The sequence below is a fragment of the Pteropus medius genome, unplaced genomic scaffold, assembly GCF_902729225.1.
Source record: "Pteropus medius unplaced genomic scaffold, Ma_sr-lr_union100, whole genome shotgun sequence".
Taxonomy (NCBI): Eukaryota; Metazoa; Chordata; class Mammalia; order Chiroptera; family Pteropodidae; genus Pteropus; species Pteropus medius.
The window spans coordinates 28,735,612-28,757,399 of NW_024354500.1; the positions used below are offsets into that span (position 1 = coordinate 28,735,612).

A 21,788-nucleotide genomic window follows, 5' to 3' on the forward strand; every position below is an offset into this window, starting at 1 on the left:
TTGTTAAATTAAAAACCAATTGCCCTTCACATTGATCAAGTGGTAGTGGTATCTTTAATCCCCAGTGACCATTCCATTATGAGCCTGGGTTAATTAATAAAAGAAAACCTACAGAATTAAAACATTAAAAGGATTTGTAGGCATTCAAACATTGGCATTTTAATTTTTCGCAACTGTCTTGTCTTTTCTCTCATAGACCATATAGCAAAAAGTAATATAGATTTTGTCCTATAGATTCTTTTAAACAGTACAGTGGGCAAAATTGGTATCTCCTACCTAAATTGGCATTTAATTGTATATGTGTGGGTATATGAAATTCCATCCTTACCCTCAAAGACACATAGTCCACGGCTTCCTTGTGTAGACTAGAAGTTGTAGAAACATTGTGTTTTACATATTTTACCTTTTCTATTTGTACTACATGGCATTCAAAGACCATTTCTCCCATCCTCTTCAAATCTTTTAAACTTGGGTTTGGCTGTCATTTTGTTTGTAGAGTGATCATCAGCCCTCAGGGTGAGGATGTGGATAAAAGGAGAGTGGTTCCTGAAAACAGTTTTACAGTTTTAGGCATCGACATATAAATTATTGCTTGAAACATGATAATTTTTAAAAGGCTAGAGAAAATTGAGGCCATGTAAGTTCATCATCAGAAAATTCTAGCCATCATCTTCACACAGGCTGATTGCTTCGGTTGGTGATTCTAACTAACCCCAGGGGGTCATACTCCTAGGGTGATGGAAGGAAACATTGCGCCATTGCACGTCTGTTCTTTGGCTTATGAATGGCTTGTTCTGCTGGCACCCTGTGCCCATGAGCTGCCGCATCTAGTATCGGGCACATGATGACAGTGGGCAGGACCTTCTTTCCTTCCCCTCTGATGGAAAAATGAGCACCTCCTTCTCAATGTAGAAGAAATTTGAACTTGAACATAGATGTTGTGTCATATAGTCTTATGCAAGTATATTGCATATTTAAGTTAGAGAATCCTAGAAATAAGAATATGCAAAGAACCCTTGTAGAGTCTCTGTTTCCCCTTGTGTGACCTATTGTCAAAAGTCACCATTTCTCTGAAATGAAGATACAAGGTACATTAAGCCAATTTTAAAAGAACTCTTTTCTATTCATTATTTGGGTACTTTTTGCCTTTAAAAAGTTTTAACCTGTCCTGTATTCAGCTTTAACATTTAGTATGTGTCTGTTGTATGAAGAAAACCTGTCAATACCATGATTCTAAAACTAATATTCTGTTTAGAATAATATGTAGAAATAATATTTACAGAAAACAAACGGCTGAAATACAGTGATATTGCAATGGTGTTTATTGCTAAAAAATTCCCAGATGTAGTTGCCTACTATTACAAGACAAAATAAATACCTTAGTTATATTAAGACACTTAAAGTGTCTCACTTTTAAATGCAATCAAAACTTATTAGGTAATCGAATAGGTTATTTTGGAAAATTATACATTTGCATAGCATTTTATTATCTGAGACAATGCTAATGTGCTGCCAGGATTAAGAATTAATGCATTAGTGTTCCTGTGATATTTTATGAGTTTATAAGCTGCCTATTAGGTTGATCTTTCTTTCTTCTCATCCCTGAGATTTTATATTCGATTGTAGTTGTCTCACTCTTTCTATTACATACTTGTAAACACACACAAAATAAAACCTGATAATAACAGGCCTACAAAAACAATATCCCTGCTTGAGGAAAGCTTATAATTGAGTTGTGTAGAAAGAATGGAATTCACTCCTCCCACACATACACACATACATATACAAACTTGAAGATTAACGATATCCAAAATGTGTGACAATAAATCTGTTTGACAAAAAAAAAAAAAAAGAATTGTAGTAAATTTATACACTGAGTCATTCTGTGTCCTTGCCAGACCTATAGTTACTCATAGAGTGTTAACTACATTTTCCTTTTTAAACTGTGGGATTTTCAATAGTTTATTAGCAATCCCATTTTATCGTAACTAGCATACTGTTTGTAGTTTATAGCTACAAAAGATTTGGGATTTGTTTTGTTTTGAAATGATTTTCTTGATAATAGTAGATACTCTTAGAGACCCCTGGCTTCTGAGAAAAATAATTCTTTCAGTTAGAAAATGTAGAGATTGTTTTCTACCCTGGTATATTCCTGACTTGATTATTTGCTGATGTCTTTCAGTGGTTAGACTCCACTTATGAGAGACGCCTCTTTCAGTGTCTCTGTCCCGTTTGTTCATTGGTCCTAAGCAGAAATGCACTTCATTTTCTCATGAAATATATAGGAGTTTCAAAAATCACTTGGAGCCAAGCATTCTGTCTACGATACCACCAACAGAACTGGACGTTCTCTAAAAGAAAAAACCTCCCTGGCTGATGACAACCTGAAACTGGATGACATGTTGAGTGAACTCAGAGACAAATGGGATACTATCTGTGGAAAATCTGTGGAAAGGTAATGTTCTTTAAGGCAGTTTGGTTACTTTGTAGACCCCTTTCAAACACACAATAGTGGTGCTTTGTGGAGAATTTTAGGAACCTTAAACACCCCCTTTGCCTGGAGAACTGCTGGTCCATAGTACCCCACTTACCACAGTACTTGCACTGAGAAGGCTTTGCTGTTGGTTATCATTTATCTGTAAGTACTCAAGTTACTCGAAAGTGATAACATTCTCTAGGCTTCTGTCATCTCACACCTGACCACAGCAATTGCCTTGTGACTGTCTTGTCGGGTCTGCTATTGTCCTCCTTAATCCAATTTCTACATAACTACTAACATAGTCTTTTAAAAATGTAATTGGAATCTTGTCATCCCCCTGCTTCATACTCTTTAGGGGCTTAATATTGGATGTGAATTAAAACACAGGCTTCTTAATGAGGTGTGCAGGGTTCTACGACCTAACCCCTCCTGTGTGCCCTTCTAATTTCCATCCACTCCTTTCTAATTTTCCTCTTCCTCATTACACGTCAACCACAAAGGCCCAAAACTTATTTCAAATTTTTTAAAGTATTTAATAATGTACAGTACTACTAGAGGAGTTAGAATATCTTAGGGATGTTTTCACATTTTTCATTCTTCCTTAGTCTAATTACTTTTGTCAGTATCAGGATTAAATAAAATACTATATTCACTTCTAGGGAACTTTTGCAATAGGCTTTTCGTGTGTGTTTTTTAAATTCCTTAAAATTGTCTCTCCCATCTCAAAAGGTTATGTGCTTTTTACAATGTCATATAGTCATATAAATGATTTTATTTATATGACATTCTTTAAAAGGTAAAAAAATTAGTGATGGCAGACAGATCTGTAAATGCCAGGGGTTAGAGATGAAGGCAGGCTGTGACTATAAAGAGACTGCATGAGGGAGATTTTTTAGATGATGGCACTGTTCTGTATCTTGATTATGATGGTAGTTCCATGAATCCATAAATATGTTAAAATTCACAGAACCATATACCCCAAAAAGTCAAGTTTACCGTATGATAATTTAAAACATAAATTTAAAAAAATTATTATTATTATTTTTAGTTTAAAAGGCATTTTTTTATGAAGAAACTGAAGGGTTCAGTGATTTCTAGAGGTAATGATGAGGGAATTTTCCTGGAACGGATGCCATGTATTTAAAGAATCAAAGAGAACATTTGAGAAAAGTGTTCTTATTTTCTAAGGAAAGCCAAAAAACAGCAGTAAATGCCAATATGTTGTTTTTTTCTCAAATACTGCTCAAGCTTCATAAAGGAATTTTAGCTGTTTGAATGTATAGGGTAGCCTTTTTGTTGCTCAGATTGATTTTTCTACCTTTTTTTTCCCTAGACAAAACAAATTGGAGGAAGCCCTGTTGTTTTCTGGACAATTCACAGATGCCCTGCAGGCCCTCATTGACTGGTTATATAGAGTTGAACCCCAGCTGGCAGAAGACCAGCCTGTCCATGGAGACATTGATTTAGTGATGAATCTGATCGATAATCACAAGGTATAGTTATCTGGACATTTTATTGACCTCATTAGATTATTCTGAGAATAGAGGAAACTAACCACTTAACTTAGCCTTTTAAAATCTAGAAAGTGTGTATCATATCATACTACCTTAACAGTCTTTAATATTAAAATGTGTGCACGTTTGACCAGTATCAGGAAGTCAACTTTAAAAGTGATGTAGGAAAATTACTTTAGTATCAGTGATATAATACTGTTTTTAATTTCCAGATCTAAAACCTTTTTAGAACTTGGAAAGTGATTTTATTCTCTGGTGCTTTAAAAGATGTTTCAAGAATGTTTTACAATCTTTTTTTATTCATTTAAATAATTTTGTAATATAATTTAAAATCATTCATTCAGTGACCTGGAACTTAGTCATTACATAAGTTGAATAGATTTGTGACATGATCTGTGGAGGTCATGATCAGTTTTCTGCTTTTAAAAACTGGTTTAACCTTGCTGCCTGAACTACAGCAATTTATGAGACAACAGCAAATGTTATGAGGGTTTTGATTATTACTGCAAGAAAATTGGTTTCCTTGTAACTTTCTGATATGTATGTTAAACTACTGGGCAAATCAATGGTCATTTTCGAGATGTTCAGCTGATACTGAGTATAAGATCCTAGATTATGATCAAATGCTGTATTATAACTTAAAGAGCCTTGAAAACAACATGAGGTACAATACCAGTGTAGAATGGTTGTATCAGAGTTGACTTTATATATAGATACTTTGCAGCACTGTACTTGAATTTGTGTTCTATTTCCCGTCTATAGTTTTTGAGTTCAAAAAATTTATTTCACTTTAAAATGTTCTCTTTATATTTCTCTGGTTATGCTATTTTGATATTATCTGTTTTTGTTTTTTTTTTTACATGTTGGTCCTTTTGCATATTTATTTCCCCTTTTCTGGTTTTATTATTTCATTATGTCCATGAAAAAGAGTTTGCTATTTTGAGTATTAGAAAATAGAAGAGTAAATGAAGAACATTGATCAGGCATGCAAAAATTAAAATTTTAAAAAATTATGTTGCTTTGTCTATATTAAAACAAATGTTTTGTGCATGATTAACACAAACTTTTTCATTCCCTGGCATTTGTTCAATGAGTAATGAATAGTGTAATGTTACTTTTTACATAAATGCCATTTTTGTAAGCTCACTGTCTAAATATTTACTCCCCTAGGCACTTGCCAGTTTTTTTTTATATATTAAAGGTCATCAAGAATGAATTAATCATTCAGCATTAGTAATACAATTGGACGGCTCAAGAAGAGGTTTCAGTATACAAAGTACATTGGAAAGTCTGCTCAGAAATATTGGACTAGTCCGATCACAGATAAAATGTTTAGACACTACCTTCCATGCATGGGTTCGTGCATTTGTGTGTGTCTATCCGCAAGAACATCTCATTAGTTAACACTAATAGAGTGAAATCAGCAAAGAATTCATCAAAGTATTTTTTTATTGTTTTCAATGGGCTCTCTTTTATGAGTGCTCTGAGTATCAAAATAGAGCCGAAATTAAAAATGTGCTTGGTAATAGTCATTTGTGATGATTTTTTAGATAAACAAGTTAATTCTGTTCTATACATAAAGTTGGTTATTTGAAAGATGTAATTGTTACATACAGGCTCTTGGATCAGAAATGAAGAACCTTGAGCTCATTTCTTAGATAAAGTCTATTGGCCAAAAGAAACCAGTTTAACTGCTGGCATATCAAAGTTTGTCAAAATTAGATAGGAGAAAAATAAAACAGAAAGTTTTTGCTCCAAGATGACAAATAAGGATTTAAGCTTTTAAAATCTGATGTTATGAGTTAGTACTCAGGATGCTGCCAAAGATGAAAGCATGTTATAGAGAAAAAAGGACTACATGCCAACTCCCTATGAGATTCCCTGCGTTTATCTCTAAGCACCGCCGTGAAGAACCCCAGGATTGCTTCGTTAGGCTTTGTTAGTCCCTTAGATATGCTTACTAATTGAGAGTAGTGTGGTGGGCAACACTTGCTTGGCACTTACTCCTTCTTTGAGAGGAATTGGGACACCATACTAAAGAATCTTAGAAAAAAAGGAATTTGATGCATTTTTGTGCGTGTGTGGAATTGAAATGAAGAAGGGTGGCCACTATTATTTAGATCTAGTGTTATTTAGAAAATAAGGTGGTTCACTCAGGAGAACATGAGAAGAGTGAGCAAATTTATACAAGACTGGCCGTAACTCCTCTGATAGGAGCCGTGTGTCGGGTCTGATCTGAAGATGCTGTGAAAATAGGGGTCATTCAACTGTAGGTCTTAGAGATCTATACATCTGTACCTGATATTATGTACACATATACATTTCAAACAGTACATTTTACTGTTTTGATTTTGTAACTAAAAATTTCTATAAAAACATGGTTTTCGTAGGCCTTCCAAAAGGAATTGGGGAAGAGGACCAGCAGCGTGCAGGCCCTGAAGCGCTCGGCCCGAGAGCTCATAGAAGGCAGCCGAGATGACTCCTCCTGGGTCCAGGTCCAGATGCAGGAGTTAAGCACACGCTGGGAGACCGTGTGTGCACTTTCTGTATCAAAGCAAACGCGATTAGAAGCAGCTCTGCGTCAGGTAAAAGTCATGTAAATTCCAGCTGGGCATAGTGAGAAGGTATTGAAGTCTCAACAAGAAATATGCTCATGAAGAACTGTGAAGCTCCTCATTTCTTCACCAGGACAGTCACGGAGAAGGAAATTCTTATAGCATCATTGCCTTGGTCCTTTTCCCGAGTTCCTCTCCCAAGAATTTCAGTTACTACAGAGGGAGGTTTTCTAATCTTCACATGAAAGTGCTGCTTGAGTAATTTTTCAGCTTAACTCTATAATGGGCTGCCAGTTATCTAAAATCAGATTGTTAAAATGGTGAATTATTCTTCATTTAAGCCTTTCTGATATATTAGATGTTTTCTTACATTTGTAAAACGCAGCACCATATATCTTTATCTTTTTAATGGGAATAGTGCCTATAATGAATTAATTTTATTTTCATTAAGAGGAAAAATCTACTACACTAACAAGCGTATTTGGGAATCTTGTTTGGGGTGTGTGTGTCTCTGTGCACTGTCAGGCGGAGGAATTTCACTCGGTGGTACATGCCCTCTTGGAGTGGCTGGCTGAAGCAGAGCAAACCCTTCGTTTCCATGGCATTCTCCCAGATGATGATGATGCTCTTCGGACTCTCATTGATCAGCATAAAGTGAGTTACTTAAACGCCAAGTAAAACTAAATGAGAAAATCAAACAAAGTAGAGAAAATAGACTCATGATTGCAAATGTCAACTGTGTGAATATTTTCCTTCCTGAGAGATAATTAAAGATCTGGTACATTTGAGAATTTACCCGTGCGTTCCTTGCTTACCTAGGTATGTTTCCGTGCTCCTAGATACGCAGGTATATATAGCTATCTTTTCATGGTTTTTTTTTTTTTTAATAGAGAAAAAATAATCATTTTTTAAAAGAAAATGATTATTCTAAAATTAGTCACTCTGCTTCCTATCTTTAGGAAGCACATTGATTTTTCTAGGGGGTTATTTGCCTTCTGACCAAAATTGGTCAATTTTGTTTCACTTTCATGTGCATTTTAGGGATGAAACTTCCTTAATGAGCAGTTTGGAAGAATTATACCATTAGAATTGTAAATTAATCATTTTGACTTTTATAAGCAAGAAAAGGAGATAATTTAATAACTGGTCTTCAAATTGTATTTTTAAGCCTCTGCCAATTCTGTTTTTTAATTGAGTCACCTTAAATTCTTTTAAAAACTCTAATATAAATTATAAATTAAAAAATCAACTATACAAGTAGATATGCTATTGAATAAATTAAGTAAAAATCTGGCCATTGAGTTTCCGATCCAGCTCTTTCCTGTGATAATGTATTAAACAGCAAAACCCCTAAGAGAGTGGTTCAGAGAGCTCTTAACATGTTTTTTAACCTTTGACTCTAAAAATCAGGAATTTGCAATACTACCACTCAAAATGTATTGATGTTAGCATTTCCTATTAACTTTAAAGAATCCCTTTCACCATTGAAGGTCGAGGTCAGGTTGGAAATACATCATTAATTCTAGTGTAGCATGGATTACATCATCTACAGAGTCTTCTTATTTTAACTGCTATGCTCTCTCAGTGATAGGTTGCATAACCTATAGCAATGAAATATTGCTTTGTCATTAATAAAAGTGATGTGAGCTTCTGTGACATTATCTGGAGGAATGAAATGCTACATACACCATTTAATGTTGAAGTTAGGATGTAAGAGTAGGAAAATTATATCAAACTTATTGTAAATTTTAATTCAGTTCAATATTTTTGAAAGTCTAGTTTATATTATATTACATAGGCTAGTCATCAGCCAGCATTGAGTTCCTCTAACGTACTTAGCCTTGGGTCTCAGAGTAGTCCCTTGAAGCCCAGTGTTCATATCTAACATCCTACAAAAAAAAGCCCACTTATGGTCTCACCACCCTCACAGCAGCACCAGGAAACCCCTAGAAACATCAGGAGGCAGATATCTAGAGCAGAGGTAGTGGTTTTTTCAAATACAATAGGTCTTCCAATAATGTCATTTCATTATAACATTGATGAGGTGCTGTAGGAACCTAACTCTTGTTTATACTAATTAACCTATGGTAAAATTGGTTTTGTTAAGTCTGAAGTTGCAGTGTTAACCCATCAACAGTGTTAAGTGAGGACTTACTATAATTGTCTTTCAATATTTTAAAATAGCATAAGCCATTTAAATAACATGTAATGTTATAAAGGGCTTCTTAGTAATGATATTTTGCAATAACATTACTCATACTTTTTCATTTCCTTTGCTTCCCTTCACGCATTCACCAATAGGAGAAAAACAGAATATTTAATTTAATTTCTTAGCCCTGGGACTGAAACTTCTCAGCATAATTCAGTTTCTGAAAATGGCAAGCTTTCTCACATGAGCACAAACCAGTAAGGTAGCACTCAGATGAGATTGGAAGAGTACAGACAACGTAGCAGAGAGGTGACATTCCAGGCAGGATTAGGGTTTTCTAGGTGTAGGAGTGATTAAAAGTACATGGTCAGATCATCTGCCCTCTGGAAAAAAGGACAGCTGTTATTAACCTCTGGATTTCTCTTCCTAGTAAGGTTTTTTCTTTTTCTTTTAAGAAGGTACATGTTGGGGAAAATTAAAATATTTTTAGAAGTAGGCCATGGTATTTAAAAAGTAGGTCATATTAGTTAAGTGTATTGTTCAGTGAACCTTGACTCCACAGCAGAAAAAAAAAATGTAAATAAAAGGTTAAAAAGCATTTATTTAATCACAGAGACACAAAATTGAATAAGACAGTCTTGATTTGGTGGACCTTAAGATCTAGTAGATATGTATGTAAACAAATTATTTTAGCACAACAAAATGCCCAAGTAGGAGGTATACGACAGAGCTGCTTCACAGAAATTAAAAACAAAAGGTCACTAGACTTTGTAGTAAACACCCATATTTTCAGATGATCATCCCAGTCACATGGCATGAATAGCATGCATGTCAGCTATGTTTGCAGCCTCTGGCACCCTTGTCAGTGTGACCAAGGAACCCTTCTTAGCATGGAGGTCCAGATAGATTAGAGTGTCTATGGATCCCTTTAATCCTGTGTGAGGTTTTGGAAGCATGTCACCCATTTTAGGGCAGAGGTCCTCATTTTTTAACCACACTTGCAGAGTTCTGTGATCCATGTATCTGTGGATACAGTTTTGATGGTAGAAAGTAACAGTGATGTATGTGAGACATTTATAAAAAAAGTCCATTCAAAAGCCTTTCCTTGGACTTGTTGAGGCTTACTTATCCTGCTGGGGCAAAGAGCAGTTCTTACTGGTCTTTGAGGACAGTTCACACACAGGCTGGCCCACTGTCAGGCCCACTCCCTCCGGTCTCCCCCTCACTCCTTCCTGCCTGGACGCTTGTGCCCTCTCTCCAACACCTCCAATCATTTATAACTTTTTGCCCAGCCATCCCTCTTCCTTAGCACTTCTTTATTTTTTTGTACATATTTATATCTTTCCTGACACAGTTAATGCTATTTTAAATACCAGCTTCCTTGTCTTATTTGTTAGGAGATTTTTGTTTTGTTTCGTTTTGATTGCAATCGATATTAATTTTATTTCTGGTATTACTGTCTCTCCTAATCCTACTTTCCATTAGAAATGTAATTATAATATATCCAAATTTAGGAAAGAGTGTTTTTAAAATGTATTTTGTAAAGCATGAGTTATTATCCTATATTTTAAAATATGTATTAGAAAGTAATTTATTTCCTATTTTTGTCCCTTCTCCCTTAATTCTCAATTAGTGGATTATTTTCAGCTGTAGATAAACCAGTCAATGTTCTCGTTTATTTGTTTAACTCTTGATAGTCAAATTGTTTTCAGCCAGTGCCAACAGCTAATTGAAGTCTTTGTTTCTGCTGTAGGAATTCATGAAGAAACTGGAAGAAAAGCGAGCTGCACTCAATAAAGCTACCAGTATGGGAGATGCTATTTTGGCCATCTGCCACCCGGACTCCATCACCACCATTAAGCACTGGATAACAATCATCCGGGCCAGGTTTGAGGAGGTCAGTGTGTCTCAGATCATCTTTAGAGCAGAGAATCAGGATATGGAAACCTCAGCAGTTAAGATGCACTTACGGCCATGGGAATATGAGGCTTCTGCAGAGAAAAAATGTTCTTTTAAAATAATCTTCCTGTGTGCATCTCATCTTTTTCTTGAAAGAGTTAAGGGAATTTTGCATCCATGTCCCTGAAACATGAAAAGGCAAATGCTTGGTATATGTATAAATTTTTGTCTCACTTCCACATTGCGTCTATTGAATAACCAAGCACTTGAATAGTATTTCAGGGTAGTATATCTTGTGAAATGAATGGCATACACAAAGTAAATTAATGCTATATTGAAGATTTTAGCTATTTTTCTTTCCACTCTGTGCTACATGGAGTAAGTGTACTTGATCCTTCAGAGAATGTGTATTTGAACTTTAGAGAGCAAAGGAAGCCTGGGTGATTGACATACATCTCTAAACCTCTGAAGGTGATGAGCATCATAGAGGGCTCTCATGTCCTCCACAGGCTGGGTCTAGAAAGATGAGAAGTGTTATGGGTCTAGCCCAGTACGATCCTAATTTACATTTAAATTTTGTATATTTTACATGAATTAAATTATTCACCAGGGTGGAAGAAATTCAGAGAAATTTCTATTTCTCAATAGGTACTGGCCTGGGCGAAACAACATCAGCAGAGATTAGCGAGTGCTCTGGCTGGGCTCATTGCTAAACAGGAATTGTTGGAAGCTTTGCTGGCTTGGTTGCAGTGGGCTGAAACTACGCTTAGTGATAAGGATAAAGAAGTCATCCCCCAGGAAATCGAAGAAGTGAAAGCCCTCATTGCAGAACACCAGGTAAAATAAATGTCATCCCAAGCCCTGTCTTCTCAGACGTTTTCTTTCTTTCACTGCTGTAGTTCTCATAAGATTGCTTTGTGCTTACTACCTTCACTTCTTCAAAAATACTCATCTCCTTCCAAATGGGTTTCTGCCTTAAAACTGTTCTCTTCACAGTTATTGAATTTTGATGGTCTATCCTCTAATTCTGGTACCTTCCCAAAACTCTTTCCTTTCTGGCCTCCGTGAAGTTATATTCACATGACACTGTCTCAGATTGGCTCCCGCCCTTTCTCCTGCCTTCTAAATAGCAGCTCTCCTTACTTCTGTCCTCAGCTCTCTACTCCTTTCATTCTGCTCTCTTTGGCAGTCTCGCCCTCCCTTGTTTTATTGCTCCACGTTTGCATTTTCTGCTGTCTGTCCCTAAACATCTCACAGGATGACTGTAAGTACTTCAAGTACTTATCTATAGTCTTGCTAAAAAAAAAAAAAAAAAAATTACTTCTCCTGTATATCCTACTTGTTTTAAACTCTGAAATGATGGGCATCACACTAACTCTGATTTATTTGTTTGCTTTTTAGTTTAATATACATTTACAAAGGGAAACATTGTGTCAACGTAGTTGGTAAAGCAGTTAACAGTGATATTATATTTTAATAAAAGTGTAAGATATCAATGTCCGTAGTGGCCCTGCAGTGTCTCAGGCCATGTTGTCTGCGATCAGAGGTATTAAAGTGATCCGAGTTCTCCAGTGTGACTCATGTTCCAGAAATGTGTTACTTCACTTTTCACTTTTGTTTGCCTCCTCCTTTCCTCATCGCTTTCACCAGTCTCTGCTTTTGCCACATATTCCAGATATAGGGATACCTAGTCAACAATAATAATAAACCTCGGGAGATAAGATAAAAAATGAAAAGATAGTCAAGTCTTTTAAATATAAACTTTAACGTGAATTATTTTTACCCTCCCTAGCTTAACATATTCATTGACAGAAATATTTAAGATATATCCACATTTAATGTCTATGTTCTTTGTCACTGTATATCAAAGCCACCTTAAATATTTCAAATACGTAGATAAAATGTGGCACAGAAAAGTCCTAGGGACCACCCCAGTTAACTAGTTCCTTTGTAGACAAATGCTCATTTCAAGATCCTTCTGGAAGAGCTTGGATGCTTGATCCTGGTTGGCGCACAGAAAGGTTATGTTGTTCAGACAGCTGCTCCCATGTGTGGTCTTCAAAGTAAAACAAATTACTTTGGTGATGCCGTAATTATTTACCAGCTCTAATATTTTGTATTCTTTAGAAATGAGTAAACACTATGTTATGATATTTAGACATTTTTCCCTCCTAAAAATAAAACACAATGTTTTATTCTTTTTTCAGAAACAATAGCATGGTCCTTTTATCCTTTTGTTTTTAGTTCATTTCTAATGGTGGTTTTCTCTGGTATACCTGTATTTAATTGATATCATTTCTTTCATTTTAGACCTTCATGGAGGAAATGACCAGAAAACAACCTGATGTGGATAAAGTTACCAAGACCTATAAGAGGAGAACGGCTGATCCCTCCTCATTACAGTCCCATATTCCAGTCTTGGATAAAGGGCGAGCAGGAAGTAAGCCGGTTTCTTTAAAACGAAGATAGTTAAGCAAGGAAGTTGGTTTTCTTTTATTTTGATTTGTCGTTTGAAATTTCAGAGCAATTGGTAATTCTGCGTGAACTCTCCATCATAAAAGGTTTTCTTGAAAGAATACATGGGCTCAAGTTTTCTAGCAACTTATTTAAAAATAAAGAAAAGATACATCCAGTTGTTTATATGGAACTTTATTGGCTTGATCTGTATCTTTCAGATTCTCTGGAAGGAATTGAAAAATTTGCCACAAGAACAGAAATCATCTCACACACACACACACGCACACACGCACACACACACCCCTTTGAATCATCTCATATTGCTTTTGTAATATAAATAACCTTAAAGTGGAATGCAACAGAAATGATCATGACCTGGGTAAAGTTCTTGACCTAGCTGTTCATTAGTGACCAGTAATCTGATAGATTTTGCCCATGTTCTATTTACCTCTTCAGCGACCTTGATTCAATGAAGTGATAATTAAAAACAATGATAGCTAGCTTGGAGAAGATGCAAAAGAAGCACAATTTATATCATTTTGTATATTTCTGCATGGTGCCTTAAAAAAAATGGTTTCAGACCTACCGTAGTAAATATGTTGCACAAGGAGGCAAGGTAACAAAGCGGTTAAGAACTCTGGAGGCAGACTCCTTGGCTGTCTCCACCACTTCCCAACTTGGAAATGACACCTTGGACAAGTTACTTAAACTCTCTCTCTGAGCCTCAGTTTCCTTATCTGTAAAAGGAGATAACTGTAACCTCATTGGGCTGTGGCAAGGATTAAGTGAGCTGATGTGTATGACGTGCTTAGCATATTTGCTGGCATCTAATTCCTAATAAGTATTAGCTATTGATATTTTTATATATGTAAAGTCCTATGGGAGTTAGGAATTCTGGGTAAATCCTAGCTTGAACATCAACTTCATATAAGACCTTAGGTCAGTGATTTTTCTAGGCCACATTTAGCTAGTTTGGTGAGGAGAATGTGTTGAGATAATTGTTCTGTAAAGTTATAGAAACTCTCGAAAAATAGAAAGAAGGAGAAAACTTTAATAAGGCAGTAATTTGGGATATGAGTATGCACAGGAAACACACAACTTCAGTGGAAAGTGGACTTGGATGAAAGCTGGGATCCTGTGCACGTACCATATTTGGTTGGGATTGTAAAGTGTCCTGCTCTGACTCTAATGAATGCTCAGTGCCTCTTGCCCTCACCTGCCGTGCTTTCAGCTATATTTTCTAAGAAGGGCAGCTAGGTTTATATAACAGATTCTAAGCTACATGTAAGTGCCCTGGGAGATTTCTTTTACCATGCCTTAACAAAGAGGAGGAGCACGTTGTACTTCATTGTCATGGATGTGGCATAGATTTTGAGCTGGAAACTGATTTAAGCATAAATTTGTTGAGAGAGCTTTCCAGTATGTAAACACCTGTCAAGATATATTTCTTCAATTTATATAGAGAGTATGTGACCCTTAATAAGTGAAACAGATTCGTACCTTGACATTATGTATCATCTAAATAGGATACTTCTATTTGTAATATCTGGTAATTAAATTGATTCAGTCTTAGCTAGGAACAGAAAGGGCCAAGCCTTACATTATTTCAGAACCCTGGAAACTGCCACCCTAACTAAAGTTATATTTTAACAGGAAAACGCTTTCCGGCATCAAGCTTATATCCCTCTGGATCACAGACACAAATCGAAACCAAGAATCCCAGGGTCAACTTATTAGTGAGCAAATGGCAGCAAGTCTGGCTCCTCGCATTGGAAAGAAGGAGGAAGCTTAATGACGCCTTGGACAGACTAGAAGAGGTTAGAAAACTCATATATATGTGTATTTAACACCGTATTGTCATTCACCATAACACGTAAAAATCTTGATTTTTTTTTTTCAACAAGAGTTAGATAAGCCAACTCTTGCTATTTGAGTGTATATTTACTTCTAAAATTGATACCACAAGTATGTACATTTTTATAGGAGGGAAAACCCTGATATACAGGACTTGGATTTAGGGGATCAATGAAGTAGAAAACTAATATGTTTTAACATAATTGGAAGCAGATTTAAGAAAAGATGTAGCTCGACATATGTTTTTGCTTGGTGGTATTAACTGGCAAATAGAACCATTTAGAATTCAGATATTTCTATTATGTATATTCTATGATCCGAAATTTAGAGTTTCAGATTCTGAAATTGGGAAATTTTTAGAAGTCTAGGGGAGTTAGAGTGGCAAAGAGCAGAGAGAGTGAGGAGTTACATAAGCACTGTTGAGCTGGGCCTGCTACCCCATGGGAGGAGAACTTACCAATGTGCTACATTAGGGCATGCACACCACCTTTGTGACTTTGGCACTATCAGAAGTTTTCTATTTGACTTTTTGAGGAGTTTTATTTGCTTCCTCTATTTGTAAAGAAAAACAGTGACAGTAATGAAATGAACTCGCCAGCGAAATGATACATTGCAAGATGATACATTTCCTTGAAGTGGGAAAGATATGTGTATTATCTAGAGGCTCATTAAAAATAACGCTATTCATATAGTATAAGATATAATTTGAGCATGATGTTAACTCAGCCAAAATGCCTTTTGCCCTTTTCAGCTGAGGGAATTTGCTAATTTCGATTTTGATATCTGGCGCAAAAAATACATGCGATGGATGAATCACAAGAAATCTCGGGTGATGGACTTCTTCAGGAGAATCGATAAAGATCAGGATGGGAAAATAACCCGACAAGAATTTATTGATGGGATTCTTTCCTCGAGTAAGTCCCAAGAGAAGTGACTGAAACTGATGTATTTTTTTTTAAAAAAAATAAGCACAGTTTAAAATTGTGGGGCCAGTAAACTTGTGTGACCAATAAAGCATGACCTTTAAACTCGACTGTGAAGTCACCAGAAAAAAGTGCCCGTGGTAAAACTTATGGATTTGGAGTCAGGCAAACTTAACTAATTGTGTAACCACAGAAAGATTCCTTCACATTACTGAAGCTATGCCCTCATTAGTATAATAAAGTTAATAACACTTGATTCTTAGATTGTCCGTGTCACCTAGCATATAATGGGAAATAATAAATGCAAGTCAGTCTCTTTCTTATTCATTCTAATTCACATTTTGATCTAACATTGTCATTAGTAGGAAATTGGAACTCTATAATATAAACTTCTGAAGGTATGTGCCGTCGTCTTCTTTGATGGTTCGGTCATGTGTATGTGATATCTCTGGCACATGTTATTGGAAATGATTCTTAAATTTTATAGAAATTATTCCTTATGTAAAGTGATAGTTGAACCATATGAAATTTACTAATATTTAACAGTTTTCAACCTAGAAAAACAGCAATTTCAAATGATTAATCCCAGTAATAATGAAAGATAAATTTAGGTCACATATAGAGTGGTTTAACTTGTTATTATGTAAATCAGTTTTTTAAAAAGGATTTTAATATATTTGGTGACCTTGATAATTCAAACAGCCACATTAAGATTAAAATGAACAATAGAGAGAGAATGTCTTGAGGCAGAATTAACAAGTTAGGACACTTTCATTTTTGTAAAGACAAATCTTTTTGTAAAATTTTATCATAAGTAGCAGGTTTTATTAACTTTCATTGGGAATATTTTATGGCTTATTCAGAGAATGTCTTAATTACCATGTATATGTGGAATCTAAATAAAAAGTCAGACTCAAAGAAACAGAATATAAAAGTGGTTACCAAGTCTGGGGGTGGGGGAATACATCAGGGCTGGTAAAAGAGGTACAAACTTTCACCTATATGATGAATAAGGTTGGAGGATCTAATGTGTAACTTTAGACTATAGCTGAGTACACTCTATTGTATAATTGAAATGTGCTAAGAGAGTGGAACTGAAGTGTTCTCACCAAAAATATATATATATGTATATTAGTATGTGAGGTGATTGATGTGTTAACTAGATGGGAGGAATCTTTCTCCAGTGTATACATATATCAAATCATTACAATGTGTACTTTAAATATATTACAATTTTATTTGTCAATTATGCCTCAGTAATGCTACTTACTATTGTTTTGAAAATTTTAGAATTCCCAACCAGTCGCCTAGAGATGAGCGCTGTTGCAGACATCTTTGACAGAGACGGCGATGGGTATATTGACTACTATGAATTTGTAGCCGCCCTTCACCCAAATAAAGATGCATATAAACCTATCACTGATGCTGACAAAATCGAAGATGAGGTACTCACTATCTTTCCATTGCTTGCAACAGTAATAGTGTAGTGTATTCTGCACAGTTCGTGCAGCCATTTTATTTATTTCCATGTTCAGTAGTCGTGTCAAGATTTTAAGGATTCAGTGTAATGCTAATATTAAAGTGGATACTTCACCATTGTTTTTGGCAGGTGACAAGACAGGTAGCTAAGTGTAAATGTGCAAAACGATTTCAAGTTGAACAGATTGGAGATAACAAATACAGGGTAAGTTTTCAAAATAACCTTAAAGTTCTTTTAAAGGATAAAAATTGAAATTTCTATATAACTTGATCTGCATCATTTTCCAAGAGTTATTTATTTTTACTTTATTTCAAAATTTAATGGTATATAAATTTCTAATTCTTACCATTTTAAGTTATATAGAAATAGCCTGTATTTTGTATATGAGGACATATCTTTGTCATGTACAACATGTATATTACTTTTAAGGAAAAAATTATTCACAGAAAAATACCTCTCACATATGTAAATTTCTTCATATTGCTTTGGGCTATATTTTATTATCATTAGAGGTAAGTTTTCATATTTTCAATAACAATGCTCTTCCAAGCCACTACCATGAAGTTAAAAATGTTGACTCATTTTTATAAATATGAAAAAGAGGCAATGTTTTCCACTTGTGCAGTGATTTTTTTTTCTCTTATTCAGAATCTCAATAACTCGGTTCACCTTCTTCAGAACAATTACTTGAAGACCAATGTGACTTTGTCACTCTTCCTCTTTTTTTTTTTTGGAAAATCTCTTATATGTAGTAGCTAGATAGGAAATGTGCTGAGTTTCCCTAATATACTATATTACTTCCAAATGAAACAGTATTTATTCTTACTTTTTATACTTCCATGCTGAAAAATATTGATCTAAGTATTTGAATTTTTAACTTAAATTTGAAACCCAAAGATTTTCAGAAAATTTGTGTGGAAAATTTTGTGACTCTTGGGTTTGAGGTTGGGACAATTGGATACCTGCACATCTCTCAACTAGATACTATATCTGGGAGCCTGGAGTGTGAGTGAGAGAGAGAGAGAGAGAGAGAGAGAGAGAGAGAGAGAGTGTGTGTGTGTGTGTGTGTGTGTGTGTGTGTGTGTGTGTTCTAGAGCCATATGGAAAGTTTCCTGTTGAACTAATTATATCTTTCTTCCATTTTTTATTTTTATTTTTTATCAGTTCTTCCTGGGAAATCAGGTATAAATCAGTGGAATGTATTCTCAAGTTCCTGATGATTTTTTTTTTAACTTTAATTCATAGCCATTAAAGCTTGCCATGGCCAATCTTTCCCATGCTGCCCCCCTAGCTACTACATTGTTGGTTGGCGTGGTGTTTCTGTAAACGCTATAAGGGTCCTTGGTCTAGGATTCCTTTTTGCCTTGTGTCTCAAATGAGGAGATTACTTTTAAGCAAACCAGATAATGAATTTTAGCTTGGCTGGTTACCGTGTTACAAATGCAATTTTCAGTTCCCATTTTTGATAATACTATTAGCATATATTTTGTGAAAGTACTCATTAGAACCCACATTTCTACATAGCCTCAAAAGTGTTTAACCATTGAGGATGCGTAGTATACAGTAGCTAGAGAAGGATCAGCATCAGGCAGTGACACAGAAAGACAGGGTAGTCAGAGATCTCAGTGGTACTCAGCCACAGAAGTGTGTCCTCTCCAAAGCAGCTATTGTCTCTTTGTTCTAAATCATTGACTTAGGGCATTGCATCCTCTCAGTAGAAATTTTAACCCTGGAGGTTTTGAATGGTTATTCCTTGAAGAAATGTATCTCTTGTAACTTACATCTTGACGTCACACTATTCCATTTTGACCTCACATTTAAGTCAGTATAAACTATTCAGTGGCACTGCACCATGATCAAAATTTTATAACTAACAACAAGAGAAATCATGTTTTGATTTAAACAAGAAGAGCTTTTTTTTGTTTTTGTTTTTGTTTTTTTTTTTACTGTATACTTTTGGAAAGAATCATGCTATTTATATTACCTGACCATATCATATTAGCTATTACTCTGCCACTCACTTTTTAAGCCTGTATTACATGTTAAGCTTCAAATTATCTATGATCCACATTTATTGCAAGCAAACAATTTTTTTCAAATAGAAATTTTCAGTTACTTTGAATAGTTGTTTTTAACTCTTTCATCCGTTATGATCCATAAAAATTTACTTTTCCATCCTTATTATTTTCCGAGTCAGCAATTGAGAAGGCATCTTTAATTTGTAGAGAGGGTATAATACTCACTTCAAAAGGCCTTCTTCACTGCAAACACAAAGAACAACATCAGTCTAATTTTTTCTTGTCTCACAATTTGGCTCTTGGGAAAATTAGGGAAATTCTGAAGACAGCGTTAGTTGTCTAGAGAATATCCTCTCAAAATAAAATTTTAAATCATTTATGTTTATTAGAATTGAAATTTCATCTCTATAAAGTAGTTAGTTTCTTAAAACTTTTGTTTTGAACGTAATCTTGGACCAAAAGTGTCTGTTCTAATTATCTGGTTCCTTAAGGGTAATTTTCTTTAAATCCCCTCTTTTCCCTTTGCTTATTAGCAGCACCAAATTTTTTCTAACAAAATAAAGATATATTTCGATTTTTGCATTTTGATTACATTTCAGGAACAGGTTCAATATAGGAAAGTTTAAATCTCAAGGCTTAAAAAGGGACTTAGAAATAACAATATAAAAATGTTTGATGTAAAATGCATGAGTTCCTGCTGGTGCACTTTACATGCTTTATAGGTCCTTCTGAGTTTCAGGGTCTTGAATGGTCGTCTTTGTTTCAGGGTTTGTTTCCTGAAACAGTGGTAAAGCTTACCGAAAAGTAGCAGTTTTAAAGTTTTCTATTTATCTGTCATGAGCCCAGACAAATAGTCAAAGTCACAAATGTATTTTACCTGCCTTAAAAAAGAAGCCAGTTATGTTTAATTGACTGTTTATTTTGCTATGGTATCTGTTAGGTTGACAACCGTGAAATTCAGTATGGTGTGTTTTATAAGTTGGACATGAGCCTATTAGAAATGATTTAAAAGTATAAAATTGTTTCTCATGGGCTTTCAAAACAAATAAACCTTATCATCAGAAACTACCTGTAGTCTAGATATTTTTTTCAGGACTTGCAGAATTTATAGCATATCCAAGTGATTGGAGAGCCATTGAAAGGGCAAAAATAAGACAATTGCTTATTAGTGCCAGCGGTTATGGTACAAACAGCTTGAAGAGAAAGCCTTTTAGATTTGAAAGCTGTATCATTAATAATGTCCGTGAATGTCCTAATATTATAATAATCTAAAAGGGCACATTAATCTTGAACAAGTTGGTTTACCAGATCATTAGTGATGCAGAAATTTTATTTGTGAAATTTTTATTGGTCATGTTTATTTACTACTTTATATTCCCTAAGTTGAAACTGCTCTCAGAGAAAACAGAATGAGTTTATGAATATTTCTCTCACAAATTCAGTGGCAAACAGTTTTAGTGGAAGAGGAAGTCTTAATGAAGAAGAATCAGACTTTATTAACTTTTCTTTAGAGTCATCTTATTTTCTATAAATCCTGGGCAAGTGGGCCAGTGCTTATTCTCATGGCTGTGTTTAATTTCTAGAAACATTTTTTAATCACTGCCTTACTAATGTTGTATCTGTCAGAAGAAAGAAAAATCATTTTTAGAAAAAATCTTTAATATTATACTCGATAACCTTTGTTATCCTTTTTCAAACTATTTCCTTTGGGCTCAATCAGCATGCAGCAGTCTAACGCAGATCATTACAAACCCCTTTTCCTGAGATTTTACTAATCGCTGTGAACTAAGCAAAAAGTCAAAGTCGGTTGCTTAAGCTACTACAGATTACACATCATCCTTTAGTTTAGAATTACTATTGACAATTAGAGGTTCTTCTTTCTTCACCTTCACAGTTTGGAGACTCCCAGCAACTGCGACTTGTTCGAATCCTGCGAAGTACTGTGATGGTTCGTGTTGGAGGTGGATGGATGGCACTTGACGAGTTCTTAGTGAAAAATGATCCTTGCAGGGGTAAGGAAGTACTTATGTCAAGATAATAACACCATGAAAGTATATCAATTTCATGTTATTTTCCAGCACCAAAAACATTCTTGGGTATGATTTTGGTCATTTATTACAGCAGTGAATGTTTCACATTGGTCTGTCAGCCTAAAGTTCCCAAAGAACTCGTGGCAGTCATGTAAACCATGCTATTCTTGTCATTTTTTTTTACTTCTTTTGGATAAACATGAGACCGGTGGGCAGGGAATACTGGAATAGATTTTCTTTTGAGATGCTCCCGTTTGCAGTTTTCACAATGAGCAGTTATAACAACTGGGGAAAGGATTTCATCTGTCATTAAATAGCAAAGTAAAAGGAATGAAAATTGAAGTGTTAAAGACTGAGGATATACTGGATAGTGAAAGTTTTTTTAAAATTAGGGGGAGATGAGGAAATCAATACTTCAAAATTAAAAAAA

At 35.1% G+C, this 21,788-nt stretch overlaps 1 protein-coding gene across 21 annotated transcripts in view; it reads left to right on the plus strand.

The window, feature by feature from the left end:
- Positions 1-21,788, plus strand: part of DST (dystonin) — a 404,042-nt gene that overhangs the window by 374,708 nt on the left and 7,546 nt on the right. For 19 of the 21 annotated variants that reach the window (XM_039853102.1, XM_039853089.1, XM_039853093.1 and 16 more), the window contains 13 exons: positions 2,286-2,455; positions 3,813-3,972; positions 6,384-6,578; positions 7,074-7,202; positions 10,451-10,594; positions 11,245-11,433; positions 12,907-13,036; positions 14,707-14,870; positions 15,659-15,821; positions 17,121-17,275; positions 17,440-17,514; positions 18,475-18,492; positions 21,223-21,340. In XM_039853102.1, the coding sequence (XP_039709036.1) occupies positions 2,286-2,455; positions 3,813-3,972; positions 6,384-6,578; positions 7,074-7,202; positions 10,451-10,594; positions 11,245-11,433; positions 12,907-13,036; positions 14,707-14,870; positions 15,659-15,821; positions 17,121-17,275; positions 17,440-17,514; positions 18,475-18,492; positions 21,223-21,340 (1,810 nt within the window). The remainder of the gene's footprint in view (positions 1-2,285; positions 2,456-3,812; positions 3,973-6,383; positions 6,579-7,073; positions 7,203-10,450; positions 10,595-11,244; positions 11,434-12,906; positions 13,037-14,706; positions 14,871-15,658; positions 15,822-17,120; positions 17,276-17,439; positions 17,515-18,474; positions 18,493-21,222; positions 21,341-21,788) is intronic. The other 2 variants (XM_039853091.1, XM_039853106.1) reach the window with 1 other exon arrangement.